The sequence below is a fragment of the Lutjanus erythropterus genome, chromosome 11 (assembly GCF_056507025.1).
Source record: "Lutjanus erythropterus isolate fLutEry1 chromosome 11, fLutEry1.hap2, whole genome shotgun sequence".
Lineage (NCBI taxonomy): Eukaryota > Metazoa > Chordata > Actinopteri > Lutjaniformes > Lutjanidae > Lutjanus > Lutjanus erythropterus.
In genome coordinates this window covers 19683817-19700524 of record NC_139327.1, presented here as the reverse complement: position 1 = coordinate 19700524, position 16708 = coordinate 19683817, and the positions used below count along the sequence as shown (strand labels likewise).

The 16708-nt window shown below is 40.6% G+C and overlaps 1 protein-coding gene across 4 annotated transcripts in view; it reads right to left on the bottom strand.

Annotated features, from left to right (window-relative positions):
- Positions 1-16708, bottom strand: part of LOC146318950 (neurexin-2-like) — a 206038-nt gene that overhangs the window by 111925 nt on the left and 77405 nt on the right. For all 4 annotated transcript variants that reach the window (XM_084731185.1, XM_084731182.1, XM_084731184.1 and 1 more), the window contains 3 exons: positions 10650-10811; positions 2869-3298; positions 799-1182 (listed from right to left, as the gene is read on the bottom strand). In XM_084731185.1, coding sequence (XP_084587311.1) covers positions 799-1182; positions 2869-3298; positions 10650-10811 — 976 coding nt within the window. The remainder of the gene's footprint in view (positions 1-798; positions 1183-2868; positions 3299-10649; positions 10812-16708) is intronic.

The window sequence follows — 16708 nt, the reverse complement described above, 5'->3', positions numbered from 1 at the left end:
AAAAACTGAGCTATGGCTATTGCACACAGGACTATAGATACCATTTTTTTTATCCCAGGAGGGCAAAGTCATGGCCTACCCTAGTCCAATAATGGTATCTGTAGCCCTATATGTGAAATAATCATAGACCAGTGCTAATGAATGCTGGATAATTTAAACCAAAGTCATAATAAATAACTAATAAATGGCTTTTGTTCAAAGATAAAACTGCAACTGTATGCTATTTCAGGCTATTTGACACAGGACGACAGACACCAAGTGTTTTTCACAAGAGGGCAAAGTCATGACCTCCAGTATCCTGCCTTTGACTGGTTAGTACTGACTGGTTCCCTTTGTTGGTTGGGTTTAGGCACGAGGAGTGATTGGTTAGGGTAAAAATATCAGGATAAGCCAACCAGAGGCAGACTAAGGTTCTTGACTTTTCCCTCCTGGGGAAAAAAAAAGGTCTAAGGAGAAGTGCTCACTAACACAGATTTGAACAAATTTGTGAATAAATTTGAGAGAAATAAACCTTTTATTTGCACAGAAAAAGTCTGTTTTTTTAACTTCAAATCATGAAAAATGGGAGCAAAAACAAATATGTTGCTTTTATATTTTTATTGACTACATTATTGTCTAGGAGGCCTGAGCAGTAAGGCCTGATAATGAATTTTCTTTGTATCTTCAGTTTATTCCATCTCTAAAGGCACTTTCCAGCCACTACACAGCTAAGTTAATAAATAAAATACCGGCCAAAGTGTGTTAAAAGCTTTGCAGCAGCATTTCCCATTCACTAGCATCCTTCTCAGAAACTCTTACCCTTCTCACAGCTTGGACCCAGGTAGCCAGTACCGTTGCAGTCACAAATGTGGCGGTTCCAGCCTTCTCTGCAGTGTCCACCATTGGCGCACGTGTCTCTGGCACATCTGACGTGAGTCTCTCTAGTGCAGAAGCTGCTGACACCTGTGGCGCTCTGAACCTCCGCCAGCCTCCACAGGTTCCGGCTCTGTCCGTCAATGAAGAGGTCCCTTACGCAGCCCACGTATCCGAGGCTCAGGGAGGCCGTCCACACCTCGGGGGGTAGTATGAGGGCTTGGCGATCCTCAGGTAGACCTCCGAGATACATGTCACCATCCAGGTCAAGGATCTCGCTGCCTTCGTTAGCAGAGAAGGGGATGCTCTGGCTGTTCACGGAGATAAAGCCTGTAGGGCGGGCGGTGAGTCAACTCGTGCTTACACAATGTTTTTGTTGGAGAAAATGAAGACAGGTGTGTGTGGGCTGTGCTAAGTGAGAAGTGAGAACAAACTGTGAGATTGAGGAAGTGGGCACTCGTCTCTGCTTGTGTTAAAAAGTGAGGATTAAGAAACTGCACTGCCAGTCCTTAGGAGCTGATTTTGTGAACGAAAGCAGCTAAAACCAAAACTTGCTCTGGAATGTGAAGAAATGTAAAAGACATATCTTACTCTGCCGAAGAGGGAAGGAAATGTATTTATAGAAATGTGAAGTAAGAAATAGATAAGAAGTATGTTTTTTTTTTTCTTTTTTGGCTTCTACTAATAAGGCAGACATTTGGATTGTACTAATAAGGCCCAATTTGAGGTGGCTGACTGTATAATTGGCCACTTGTGAAATAGGTTAACACAGATTTCAAAATGTCATACATAGATTCTAACAACTAAAAATACCATTGTAATTAAAACCTAATATGCATGCATGTTTTACTGCAGAGAATAAAAAGCAAGTGCATGCCAATGTGACTGTATCCATGCTGGCATATGGCAATTTCACAGCTTGGAACCTTTTTTCTCCTCTACAGCTAAAACTAGAGGAACACAGTAACAGAGGCAGACAGAAGGCTTCCCCTGCTGCCACAAATAAACATAATTCAGTAACACTTTCCAATAAGGTAACATTAGTAATGCAATAATAGCATTAACTAACAGTAGTTACCTAATGCATCTAGTAATCATTTAATAATGGTGTTCATGGTAACTATGGTATGAATTAATGCATTATTTAACAGTTTAGAAAAATGCTGTTAACACCAGTTAATACTGTTATGAGCATTAACTAAAAGTTAATTAACACTCTAATAATCATTAAGTAATGTTAACAAATGTGTCTTGATAAAATTTATTAAAGGTTTACATGTTAATTAAGGGTACTAACTAATATTAGTATATTGTTAATAAAAATGTTAATGAAAATGTATATTGTGAAGTTCGCAGTGAAGACATTTTATTTAGAAAAAAAGTAATTATAAATGTTCATTTAAGGGTAATAATTGTTGACTTACTTGTCCATCCTCCAACCATTTACTAAAGCTCTTTCTAACCCTTATTAACCCTTAAAATTATACTTTGTAAAATTGACAAAGTACAGGTTGAAGTACTCACATTTTGATACTTGCTGATACTAAGTACCAATATGAGTATTTAATAATGCCATTACAGTTCTTATACTTTAAAACATGTTTTATTTTCATCAAATGTTCCTTACCTTCTAAAAGTTGCTGCTAATGTAACTGTAGTTACTACACACATACCATTTTTACGTTGTTTGTATTAAGTTGCTGTGCTAATTTTGTGCTCTTTGTTAAACCGTGCAGTTTACTGTGTACATTATGTATTTCTGTAGGAACAACATTAGTATGGACTTATGACATATGCTAATTATTTCAATAATACGTTTACATGTGTAGTATTTAAGTTGCTTCTTAGTTTCTCCCTTCCCAAGAAGAACTTGTTTCGGAGGGACAGGTTTGAGCGTAACAGTAGTATGTCCGTCAGCTGCCTTATTCTGATTCCAACCTGCGCCCCCACCCCCTTTCCTGTCTACCTTCAGTTGTTCTTTATAATGAATGCAAAAAGCAAAATATATTCTCTTACCGTTGCGCCCTTTCCTCTGGAAGTCCACATGGCACCACTCGCCATCATCCAGTCTCTTGTTGCTGGCTTTCATCTTGATGCTCCCAGAGCCCATATCCATGACCAGGTAGAGAAATCCATCCAGCAGCTCGATAGCGAAGAAGTCAGCCCTGGGCTTCCTGTCAGGCTGTGTCCCCTGTAGGCTGCCATGGCTGAACAGCAACAGGCCATTGGGCTCTGTGGTGCGGAAGTCAAAAGATATGGCGCCCGTCTTCTTCGTGTTCCACCTGGGCAATGTCAAGTAGGCAGACGGTGTGTCGAAGGTGACCGGCTCCAGAGCTTCCACGTTCTCGCAGCTGAATATCAGGTCACCATGGATACTGATCTTAGGGTCTCGCTGTTCAGCCAGCCGTGACAGTTCCAGTCTAAACTCATTATTCTTGTAGACCACCTAATAAAAAAAAAGAGATGTTGCGGTGAGATGACAGCTGGAGAGAGCGGCAAATTCAGTGCAAAGGTTGAATATTACTCATCAATAAATAGTGGGATCGATATGACACAGCAGCTTTCACAAGGACAAGCAGCCGAAAACGTGATGAATCATCCCTGAAACTCAGAGCTGAGATCTGATGTCATCTCTGTAGTTGTGTCAAATAAACAGGCACCTTTAATTCTACGCATGTAGATGCACTTGATGCATTAATAAAAAATAAAAATCAATCATGTTATCTCACTGAGATTGTTCCTGACTTGTGCTGTGAGGAAGCACGTAGGACTGAACACGCTCTGTCTTACTGGTTGGCACTGACTGTTTTCAATTATTTTTGAGAGCAGAGATTCTTCTTCACCACACCAAGAACATGCCAGGTTTTTGATCTGGGTGTTTTTTGGGTTTAAAATACAATTTCTCTATTAACTACAAAATTGTCATGAGAAAACAAGAAGGCAGCAAGAGAAAAAATGCGTGTAAATTTAGATGCAAATGCACACATTTAAATTTTAGACATTTAGCTGACTCACTCAGGGACGTACAATGGGTCTGACAGTAGAATAATCTTATATTTCGAGCGGAGGAATCAGAGGCACGGCACCGTCACTGTGACAAACAATTATGTGCGTTTATACAAAGTAAACTGAAAAAGATCAAGTCCAAGCAAGAGCTGGTGGGTGGGAGATAGGTGGACTCGATCCTTTACAAGCACAATACACAATTATTATTTAAAGAGGTACATTTAGTAAATGTAAGAGGGCGTAAACTTGGGTACCCATTTTCATTGCTGAGCTCATGATGCAGAAGCAGCTAAATGATACAGCTGCAGTGAATATAATACAGACCTCCCTCTGTCTTTGATGGATGTTTGGCTATTGATATTGATATTTGTGATCAATCACAGGGAACAGAGAGAAATACCTAAACCTAACCAACCCAACCAACGAAGGCAACAATAACTGGACAAACAGAGGCAGAGCAGGATGGATCATGACTTTGCCCTTCTGAGGGAAAAAAATGAATCTGCTGCCTTATGTGAAAAAGCCATAGTTCAGTGCCTAATACATTTTTTTCTTCAGAATAAAACAGCACATTTTAGTGTGGCCTTTTACTGTGAGCTGTCCAAGTCATACCTGTGCTCATGCTGTTTAATCAGCATCTCTATATGCCAGACCTGTCAGGTGGATGGATTATCTTGACAAAGGGGAAGTGCACAGCAAAATTCGAGAGAAACAAACCTTTTGTATGCATAGAGGAAGGTTTAAATCTTTTACTTCAACTCATGAAAAATGGGAGCAAAACCAAAACTGTTGTGTTTATATTTTTGTCGAGTATACAATAGACCTCCCTCTGTCTTGGAGGGATGTCTGGCTATTGATTTGATATTTTAGATCAATCCCAGGGAAACTGAGAGAAAAACAAAAACCCTTTTCAAAGATATTTACTTATACATAATATAAGAAATACAATACCCTGTTTAAGCTGAAAGCACACTCGCATTGAGTGGCTGTGCGAGCTTCTGTGTGCTGTTATTGTATTATTTTCTACTTTCATTCTGGGCTCATCAATATGCACAGCAGGAGACAACAATCCTTGTCTCATTTTGTATCAGTTGTAAGTCACCCGGAGCCCACTGTTATCTGCCACACTACTCTGCAACCAGTCACTGCCTGAGGTGACACACCACACTGCACAGAGGACTAACAGCCGAGCTGAGAGGCAATTTGAGCCAATATCACACTTCACACTGCCTCAGTGTGACTAATTAAGCAGTGAAATCAGATGGTGACACTGACCATCGAGAAATGGGTGTAACAGGCAATTTCTGAACTGGAAGATGGTCCATCAAGACAGTCACTTATGCAAAGCGGCAACATTAGCAGTTAAACACAGACATTGTTTACAACAAGGGACACCAGATCTAATAAAAAAAAATGCATAGATGGCTACAAAAAAGGCACGCTGTGACCTCTGCGAGGCTGTTATATAAGCCAAAGGACAATACAGGAAGTAGAATCCTATTTCACCAATTCAGACGCTTGTTGTATGTGACAAGGATTACTGAGCACCCCAAAACACACAAATAAAGCTTTACTAGTGTCGATCGACAAAGCCCCCATGTCTTTTGTACTCGAGTGGTGAAGAATAGCACAGCAGGGTGAGAAAGAGGACCTTCACTGCTGCTAACAGCTGTGTGAGCACATTCTTCATAACCAAATTGGGTGCAATCTTTGAAGCATTAAAGTAGAAGAACCTAATGATGCAGTGTGGGATATCCTGTGGGCACACATACTACAGACCAGTATGCCAGTGACTTCAAAGACGGATTCATCTCTCCCTGCTAGTTGTTGTAGTCGAGACATTTGTCTCAAAGTGGCCATTATTTTCCCTGTACCTGATGAACCCGATGGCCTCTACCCAGCAGCAGTCACATCTATTATCATGTAACGTCAAGGCAGATTAGTCATGGCCCCAACTCTCCACGTTCAATACAATAAGACAGGAATCGCCGCTGTCCCCACTGCTTATACAATAAATATTTTAGCCGGTGCTCATTCTCTTTCCCACATGAATTAAGATGAATATTTATATGTGAATTCCTTCCATTCACCACAGAGCTTTGTTCCACTCCTTCATCGCCAAACTGTGAGCTCTGACTTGGGCTGACCCGTCTCTGAACCTGCTGGCTCTTGGATTTCCTGACAGGCTGATCCCATTTGATCAGCTCTACCTCTGCTGCCGCTCACACCCTCATTATGGGAACTTTTGGGGGTTTGTCATCACACCTTCATGACTCTTTATCCTGTCATACTCGCCCTGCATGCCTACAGTACATCTGTGTGACTATGCGCAGCAGCAGCAGGTCTAAACCACCACCAGCCACATCGCCCACAGAGCGGAGGTTGCAGTATTGGCAGCAGTGCTGGGACAATAACCTATCCATAAATAACATCTCATTTTCATTTTAGTGTATTCACACTGCAGAGTAGTTATGCAGAGACTCTGTTTTAAAAACCATTCAGTTTATACTTGAGTGCTTTAAAATGCTAATGTTATGTACTTTATTAACAAATACTGCCAATACTGTGACAAACACATTCGTTTTAAATGTGTCTGTGCAGCAGAGTTTAATGGACAAAATTAGATGTCTGTAGACAGTGTGGATCATTAGATTCAAAATGAAAAGTAGGCTAATGGCCTAAAACATATTTAAACAGCATACAAGCATATCTCTAAAGCTATAGCCTATTTATGGCGCATTCCATTTACCTCAGATGTCGGAGCTGGTAATGACCTCTCACCCAAGTTGACCGTGTTCCATCACAACAAGTCGTGCTTGATAACAAAGCATTACCCGGTACATAGCAGCATAACCACAGACAGAACTTGGACAGTACAGTCTGTACAGTAGGACTGAGTTAATGAGATGCAATTTCATACATTGCCGAAACACAGCTTTCACTACTGTTGATGTACTGTGCAGCCATCTTGGATTTTGAGGATGCGGTTAGCGGGCTTCCCCTGACTTTCCAGTTTAAATAGACTACAACATTAGACACAAGACGCATTCTCATGCTAACATGTTTACAATGACAAGGCTAACATGCTGATGTATACCAGGTAATATCTGTCGGGTTCACTTGGTTTAGCCTATTAACACCCTAACATTCATTATGCATATGGGAGAAGTTAGCGTTCAGAGCTTTCTGACAGAAATCTTTATGTAAGAAAGGCTTTAGGAAGTCAGGTGACATAGCAAAAAGAGCAACAAAGTCCACATGACAAGCAGGTTGTGTCAGGTTAAGCAGGCTGATATAGGAGTTCACTGTGGCGCTGAAGTGAAAAAAAAGGAAGAAATCTTCATATTGACCAACCAAATCACACCCGAGTTGACCATGTTCCAGTACAGAAAGTCATGCTTGATAACAATGCATTACACAGTATCCTGCCCATACAAACACCATAGCAACATGTCCACAGATAGAACTTGGACAGTACTGTGTGTAGGACTGATTTAATGAAACACAAAAGACATAAGTGCTAATAAACATCTTTCACTATGTTCCATTAGGCACATCTTGCTTTGAGCAAGACGGTGACATCAGCTTGCTAACACGCTCACAATGTTAATACTAATATGTTGAAGTTGAACAAGTAAGATTTTTCAGAGTCAATATCTTTGTTTAGCCTGTTGTCATGCAAACATTTGTTATGCATATGTGAGAAGTTAGCCTTCAAGACTTTTTTTTTTTTTTACAGAAATTGTTCTGTGGGAAAAACTTTAGGAAGTGAGTTGACATAGAAAGGAGAGCCTTAAACTCCACACTACAAGCAGGTTGTGGTGGGTTAAGCACAGGACTTCAGGCTGATATAGGAGTTTGTTGCGGTGCTGAACCAAAAAAAAAGGACCAATCTTCTTATTGACCAGCCAAATCCCATTCAACTGGCCAAATTCTGAGTCAGGTACAGTTGAAGTTTATGCACCAAAACTGCTTAGTTAGGATTAGGATAGGATTGAGGTTTGGGTTAAAATAAGACATTAACCACATGTTACAAAGGCTTTCTGAGAGAAAGCCCTGAAGGCTAGACTCACAAGTCAGTCTCAAAACACTTTGCTCAATAGAGATTAAAGACAATCTCCTAACTTTTGTTGTTACAACTGGGTGGAAACAAATGAAAAAAAAAAAAAGTGGCATTTCCAAATCAATCTTATCTTCATGGCAGTCCTTCATATTGGGGCAGTAACATGCAGAAGTCATGTAAGGAGAATGGAGGCAGAGCCTCATTTCTGGTATGATGTTTACTTGAAAAAATGGAGAGGGCTTAGGTTTGTTAGCGGCTGTGCTCGGATACTTCCATTTCAAAAAAATTTAACCGTCACTGCCCACATACTTACATGCGTTCTTTGCGTTGGCATTGATATTAAGCAATACTTTCACTAGAGGAAGAAGAGTCAAATTTTCTGTCAGTAACAAACTTGCAATGCTGGAGGTCATAATCATGAAGCTTTTCAGAGTCACTGTTGTAGAAGGCAGTAGTCTGTGTGGTTAAATACATCATGATATGTGGACTGAGTATTCTTTACACTAATTAATTGACGACAACGGTATTTTCCAATACTATTGGCTTTTTAAAACTTCTTCACTGTGTGCTGTGGTTGTGTCTCAATTGAACTATGGCTACACTGCTACACTGGCCCCACGACTACCTAGGTACTGCTCAATTCCACATCTGTAAACTTTCACACAACGACGGATGAAATGAATGCAGAGTACAGATAGAAAGCTCCGTCCATATGTGTATCTAATGTTTAGCATAAATGAGCCTTAAGTTGTTCCACCCAAACCCCAAAATATTGTTAAAACTGAAATTTTCACCTGACGATGGTGCTGCACAAAAAACAGGAGATCAGAATTCATCAAAGAATTGTTGAGACATTTCAGTCAAAACGACAAATGTAAAGCTCACGGTGGCACTAGAGGAAATATCAGGGGATCAAAGTCTTCATGATTCTGATTCGTCCTTTGGGAAGCCACCAGTGTCTGACCAAAATTCATGGAAATCAATCCAGTGGTTGTTGAGACACATTAGCCTGGACCGACGGACTGACTAGCAGACACTGCCATCCTTAGAGAGCCCCGCATAGCTGGAAAATCCTAGATGTAAGGAATTTGTAACTTCTCTATTCATGTTTCACGGGACTCAACTTTGAAACACACACGACTTGTTGTGGACACAAACACAGCAGTCTAAAGCTTTCGCTTCTCCGACATAAATACTGCTTTGTGGTTACGACTTGGCAAGTGAAAGTGCTTTTTTGATTGGGTTCCAATAAGAAAATCTGAAACTGAAAAAGAAAGATCTTTTCAAGTTAGTTCTGGCAGAGCACTGAAGTCAAACACACAGTCTCCAACAATATTCAAATAAGCAATCAATCTACATTACTTTTAAGATAATATAAGTCTATATAATCTGCCAAGCTCTTGCTCTCACACATAAGGAAGCTGCTGTTAGTAGCTTAGTCAGGCTATTTCTACTCTATTTGCCTTGTGCATTTTGTGTATCCCATATCTAAGTGACGTGTCTGTTCTGTCCTTGGTGCATTGTACTCCCAGCTGAATCCCATGCAGCTGGATTTAATGGGGATGAAGAGCAGAGCCTAATAGCGGTTTATAAGCATTTGTGGAATAAACGGTTTTATATCCTTTGACGAAAGTGTCTCTGACAAAGGAAAACTCAGCTGTTTGAGTTGGTTATTGACCCCAAGAAAATATGCATATACCCAACTGCCACCCTTGTGCTTATGCTTCTTTCCACTTCACTATTTTAATTCAAACTACTGTCTGTTTTAGTCATGTCTCCTCCTAATACTTTCTTGGTTAGAGAGAGCATTTCTCTCACTTTTAAGGCACACAGCACTTCATTTGCTTTTTATGAGATTGCTCACTTCATTAAAAATTTGTAAGACCAGGCTGAAATTGGGCATTAACCCATAATTCACTGCTTTGTCTATACTCCTTCTGATGCAGACGACATGATCTTAACTTCGCTTGCTCAAGATAATTAATGTGACAGGTACAGGCCTGAGTTAAAAAGCTTCAAAAATGTGGATATAGACTCTTACAAATAAAGGTGATAACTAGAACCATGTAGGTTCTTCGACTTGTCTCCATAGGAAAACCCTTTTTTTATTCCTGATAGCACCTTTTATAAAGATCTGTGGAGGTTGTGCCGAGGGTTCTGCCAAGAACCTTTTTATATTCCAAGGGTTTTATCTACAACCCACCCTGGGTGTTCTACCGAGAACTCTTTTATATTATACAAAGAACCGTTGAGAAAAGAGTTAAAGAATTTCAGTAATCAAACAATCAATTCAAAGGGTTCTTTGGATGAAAAGGATTCTTGACAAAATGTTCCCTCAAAAAAAGAGTTCTTCAGAAGTAAACGGTTCTGGGTGGAGCCTTAGCCCTTCAGGAGGAACCCTATTGGAACCCTTATTTCTAAGAGTGTAGTGATGAAGTTCAGACTGTGTGTCAGGAATGAACAGGAGAGGATGCATCTGTTTCTTATGTATATTAGTTCTATGTTCTCACAGGGATTCCCGCAGGAATCTATAAATGCATATGCTCCACACAACGCAGCCTCTCAGCTGAATGTTTCTCCTTCAAATACCCTACAGCAGGGGAATCGATACAAATGTGAGGGGTGATTTTCTATACGCAGAACATGCTCTACTTATAGGAAGGGGTAGTGCTATCTAAGGAGGGCGAGATAGTATTTCCAGTCCTCTGCTGGGACCGAGGTCACTCACATCTTTCAGACAGCCCATGAAGTTGTTGCTGACTGGCGAGCCCGGCAGGTCGGCTGTGTTTAGGCTGCCCCCTATGTAGAAGAGATCATCCGAGCCCAGCATGGTGTAGTCCTCCTGGGTGTAGCCGGTGGTGGTGAGAATCCCGTCCACCAAGATCGTCACCTAGAGGAGCCGTTAGGGGTCGGGGGGGGGGAGGAAGAGGGTGTGAGGAAGACATAGAGAGATTCTGAGTCAAACAGAAAGAACTGGCCTAATTATTTCATGCTTCATTTCTCGATTCTACTCGAGCTTGCCTTAATGTTGGATCTTGAAGGCAATTACAAGAACAGCTTTGAGGGGTTCACTAATCTCAGCTGATCCCTGTTTCTGATACATTAGCAGGATTTCAGTGGAGTCAATATACCATAAATATTCCTTCCACTGATATTTTGGTTCCAAAGCAATATGCTACAGTATACTCAATTAATTTGAGATTAAAGATATCAAATCGGCTTGCATATTGGCATCGACAAAACAAGATTGGTCTCATATCAGTCTCATCAGCGCACAGAGACAAAGGAAATGAATTACTGAATAGGGATATAAGAGAAAATATTATATGCCTGTTGCCATGACAATAAGCCTACAGTTAACATGTAAGCCTGCACAAATGTAACAGCTCCCACTTTGGGAGAAGTGAAAACAATTACGAGCTCTTTGTGGGTGAAAAATTTTCAATTTTCAGCAAAATCTACTGTGAAAAGCTAATAGTTCTTTAATTGCACTGCCTGTGATGAATTGCATTTAAGGTCAAAAATGAAAAACGACAGCTCCAGCAAGGCGGGAGACACGCATGTTCAAAATTTCTGCTAACTGCCGTAATGTTTCAGGCCAGTCACAGTCATGTTATAAATGCAGGGCTTTATTGGAAAGATAAGAAAATATCAGAGAGCAATTCATATGAGGGGGAGAGGAAATGGCTTTGTTTCCTGTGCCATCACAACACAATTTAGTTGTCCTATACTGCACACATGTTCACTGGAATTACTAGCTCTTCATTTGGATTTCTTGTTTTTCATTGTAGTTCTGAATTCTGCAGAAAAATATGACCATCTGAGCACTTGCAATGTAACAGGTTTAGAGAAAAAGAGAGTCTTTGCACCTACGTCACAGTTTGGTCAGTAACCCAGATGCATGTTGTCAATACTGAGACGTAAACAACAGAGCGAATTACACATTAGATAATCTATTTAAAGCTCCAATGAAATGGCTATCAGAGTTATTATTGGCAGTGTGTTTCCTGTAAATCAAGCAGCTAGGGAGGGACTTGTCACAGACACTGACTGGCATTTAGAGTAGCCAACAGCATGTGCATAATGTCCCATTGCCATGCAGGTAAAACAGTCCATGGATGTTATGCGAGGAGCTAAAGCAGGCTTATTAGTTGACTCCTCCTGGACTGAGAGTAAACACAGCCAGACTGGGACCAAAACCAAGACCAACTGAGGCCAGTTTGATGATGGGTATAGACTACAGTACCAAGGTGGTTTTTCCTGCTGGGTCTGGCTCCCAGCACCCCGGGGCTGACGGCACTTAGTGGTTAGTTAATTCACTTTAGCAACAAGTAAAGCTATCTTTCCAACAGCAAAGAGGACTGGTCGTGTTCACGGGGAGGCTGCTGAGCCCAGTTCTGTTTCCTGCTAACAAGAATACTGCTGCCCATCTTAGCAACAAGTAAGCTGATTTGTCCATCAGGAGAGCTCTGTGACAAAATAACCAAGACATGAAGCTGAGCAGCTTTTTATCATTGTTCAACCCAACACTGGAGTACAGGTGACCTACAGTGCAATATGTACAGTATATGATAAAAACATAGATGTTAGCTTCATGGGAATTTCATGGTATTACAACAGAAAAGCTCAGGAAATGTGTGGAAAAATTTGTCAGCAGGAAAAGGGCATGTTGTTTAAGAAACAACAAGTTAATAGATGGTGAAGTTCGGAATGATGCTTGACAATTTTGCTGTCTCTTTCCTATCCCGACATTGTGTTTTTTGGTTTTTTTTGCCAAGCCCGTACACAGCTAAAGCCTTTAAATGTTACCGAGGTTTGGAAACCTACAACCAGATGGTGTGTGGATGTTGAGAGAAGCTCAGCTCATCAATGACGTGTTTATTGTGAAAGACATGGAAAGTGATAAACTAATCTTTACATTCTGGAAATTTGACTGAAAATCTAGAACCTTAAGGATTTCGAGTCTAATAGTCTACTAGTACAACATTTTGGATCAAAATGCTGATCTGTAATGAACAAACAAACGATCTTCAACAGGAGGTCCGCGGTCCCTAGGAGGTCCTCAAAGTTACTGCACGTGGCCCTCCAAATGATAAAAGGCTACCCGTGAATCCTCGTCCTATCCTATCCATGACAGTAAACAGGTTAGCTATGTATTATTTAAACATGTTGGCTAATTAGCTATATTATTATCCCATGTGTACAGGCACACTGTGAGTCACAGTGGATCATTTAGTGAATTCATTAGTCATGCTACAGCTGCTGCTGACTTAGCAGCTAAAGGAAAGGGCAACCAAGAGCAGACCCGAAAATATTCACTGCAATACACTGTATGTAGTAGCGGGTCCCTGCTCCATCTCTCCATCAGTTAAGAGGTCTATAACCTGAAAAAAGACCCCTGATATAATCAATTAAAACATCCCTCTTTGACCAGTTTATTAAAGAGTTACATGATGAGAAACTTGTTGCACTTGAAACATGTCTGAAACTCTGCTGCAGCAAAACTCTGAACTCAGCTGAACTGATTTTAGCTGATTGATTTCAACTTGACAATGGTTTATCACCAAAATGAAGAAAATAATAAAACAGGGTGGTCTTTTGGATGTTTCGGAAGGAGCTTATCTTCATGGATGTCATGCAAGGTTGGTAACGCTTTCAACAAACAAATCTGCATGAGGCAAAGTTTGTTTAAAATGCAGTTAGCAGGTGTCTAACATTGCAGCTAGTTTAGTTAGACTTTAATATACCCAGCCAGTGCCAGAAAACAAGCACACAACAGGTCCGAATTGATATTATCCAGTGAGAAAACACTACAACATAAGATACAAAGATGCAAATGTAGTTATGACACTTTCAACTTCATATAATCTAAAGAAGCTTGTATATATGTTATGCTTTCCTAGTTGTCTGACCACTTAAAGCGCTTTACACTACATGTCAAATTCACACAAACATTCATACAATAAGGGCAGAGGCTGCCATGCAAAGTGCCCCTGCTCCTCAGGACTAACTCATTCACACACGTTCATACACCGAGGGCTATGCCTTCAGGAGCAACTTGGAGTTCAGTATCTTGCCCAAGGATACTTCAACATGCTGACTCAAGGGAGCCAGGGATCAAACCACCAATCTTCCATTTTGTGGACAACTCCGCTCTACCACTGAGCCACAGCCAGTGAAATAAACTGTTAAATGGTGTAGCATGACACTTTGATAATTTTGGATTGAAAGTGTAACATGTATAATCAACCCTAAATTTGACTGACCAAAAATGACAGTATTGAACAACATAAATCAAGAATCAGTTGCAAGTTTGATTGTGTTGTTTGCGTTCAGTATCTCCAACATAGCTGACCTCCAGACTGATAACATCCCATAAAAAACGCGTTACAGATAATAGGATGATTTCTATTACAGAAGACATTGAGCTTTTGGAAACAAGCAAGGATAACATCTTCACTACCACCACCACTGCCAGACCCAACAGACCTTAACTTAAGTAGATAAGAGCAGTAAAGTTCATTCAGAACAAATTGATTGTAATCACCCAGCCAGGTCTCAGTAGACATAAACAGAACAAATCATTTAAAATGTGGGAGCTAAGATCCAGTGATTGGATTTTTAAAAGCTGGATGCATCTTGTGCAAAACCCGTGATGTCTGTTTTGTAAAATCACCGGTATGTTGAAAGCGAGAGGATAAGAGACAAAAGAATGACCTGACACGGTGTGTTCAGGTGTCAGGTCTCTAAAACGAGGTCCTGCATCACCGTTCTCTGCTACTGGCAGATATTGATTTCTGTCTATCTGGTGGTGAAGCCTCCAGTATCTTTGGATTAGACAGTGGACAATGGCAGGGCTTGACTGTGTTTTGTTGATCCTGCACATCAAGAAAACCTTCAGAAAACCAAAGTGCTTTCATGTCTGGAAACTGATTGATGCTGCTGTCTCTTTCACTGTGCAGCGTCTAGAAAAGCATGACCAATTTCTAATAATGGGTATTACACCATATCCCCAGATAGATACTTCGCTGGCAGTTCAAAATCAGAGGTGAGGGATGCATGCCTTCAAAGGTAATTATTGAATTAGGCAAAAAGATCATTAATCAGAGCCACACGGCATGATAATATTCAGGCTCGAGTCTTGGTACACTTTGAGACTGATCTTTCATCATATTTTTGCAGGATTTTTACACAGCCAGTGTTACACAGAGCTGATTTAAGGAGAAACATATATTTATGACTGTTAGTGGAGCTCGAGATTTACAGTGAGAATTGAGTGCAGCGGCATTAAGAAGGAAGAACAACAGATAATGTGTGTACTGTCCAACCCAGGAATAGGTGGATGCATCATTAATGAGGGTCAGAAAAGGGGAGAGAATAAGCACCAATCAGTTTGCCCACGACGGTAAAAGAAAAGACAGATGCGGAGAGGGAGATAGTAAGAGGAAGAATTCTAGCCTGAAAAGCACCACCGGATCTAATAAAATGTTTCCACCAGCACTCTCTCGGGAGTTACAGTTCTCCCTATCTACATGTCAGTGAGGTAACTTATCTGAGGGGAAAGCAATTTACACAGGGATCAAATGCATGGCTGAAAGCATAAGTGACGTTGTAAGCATTGGATTGCCGCTCCTCTGGAAGCTGGGGTAAGGAAATAGATGTGGAGGAGGATGCAACTTTATATGCAGGTTAATGTGACAGGTTCAGAATATATTGGTGATGAGGAGAGAGTTAGATACAAAATAAGATCCGCTTTAGCAAAGAAATGAAACATTTAAATGCACAGCACGAGGCAAAGCTCATTGGAGAGAAGCATGTTTGGTTTAGTAACAGTTCGGGTAAATTTACAAAATGATCGCTTTATTTAGCACGAAAATGCGTGCTTGCTTTTACCTTCAGAAGTCCAGTTTCCTGAAGGTTTCAATGCTGTGCTAGGAATGATCCACAGGGATCTCGTTGGGCTCAGTGGTGTGACTTGTCTCCTGCAGATTTTTTTAAATGCTCCTCCGAGGTAAGAATATTACATTGCACCTCCGCTCAAAAGGAGCTCTGCTTGAGTTGATACAATTTGAGAGGCTCAACATATTCTACACACTTCCCGATATGTGCCAAGTGCATTGGCAGGCTGAAGCACGAAAACACAAAAGCAGTTTTAAAAAACGTGCCGACACACCGAGTTAATGCGCCAAAAAATTATATATTGAGCACAGCTATGACATTTTAACACAGGCATCATCAGGTACATCTGATGCAGATGCTGAAACATATTAGCATATAAGTCAGAGAGCACTGACTTGGCATGGGTGCTTTTCTAGAACTGGTATTTGTGGCAGAAAAGCTCTAAAAAGCTCTAAAAACCCACTGTAAACTACTGGCTCAGCACCAAATGGCAGACAGACACAGTTAAAACATCAGATCTCTGCGGAGCAATGAAGAGACTTTTTCAAATTAAAGCACAAAACAAATGCTAATTTCCATCATATTTTCTATATTTTTTCCCAGCATTTGAGGTTTGACTGCCATTCTTTTAACTGTGCAGTCCTGCTGCACCACTTTGTTCTTCATTGATTTAATGGCACTTGACTTGAATTAGCACCACCTGCTGCGTACCTCAATATCGTATTATCCGACTTCTACTATAATATTCCCATAACAATAGGAGGTGGAAACCTGGCTATAGTAGTGCAGCTGATGGGACTTTTTGCCAGTTAAAAAGAGAGAAGACAAGATCTGCACACCGAAAGAGCTCCCATATGAAAATTTATTAGCGTGACGTTTCAAGCTGTA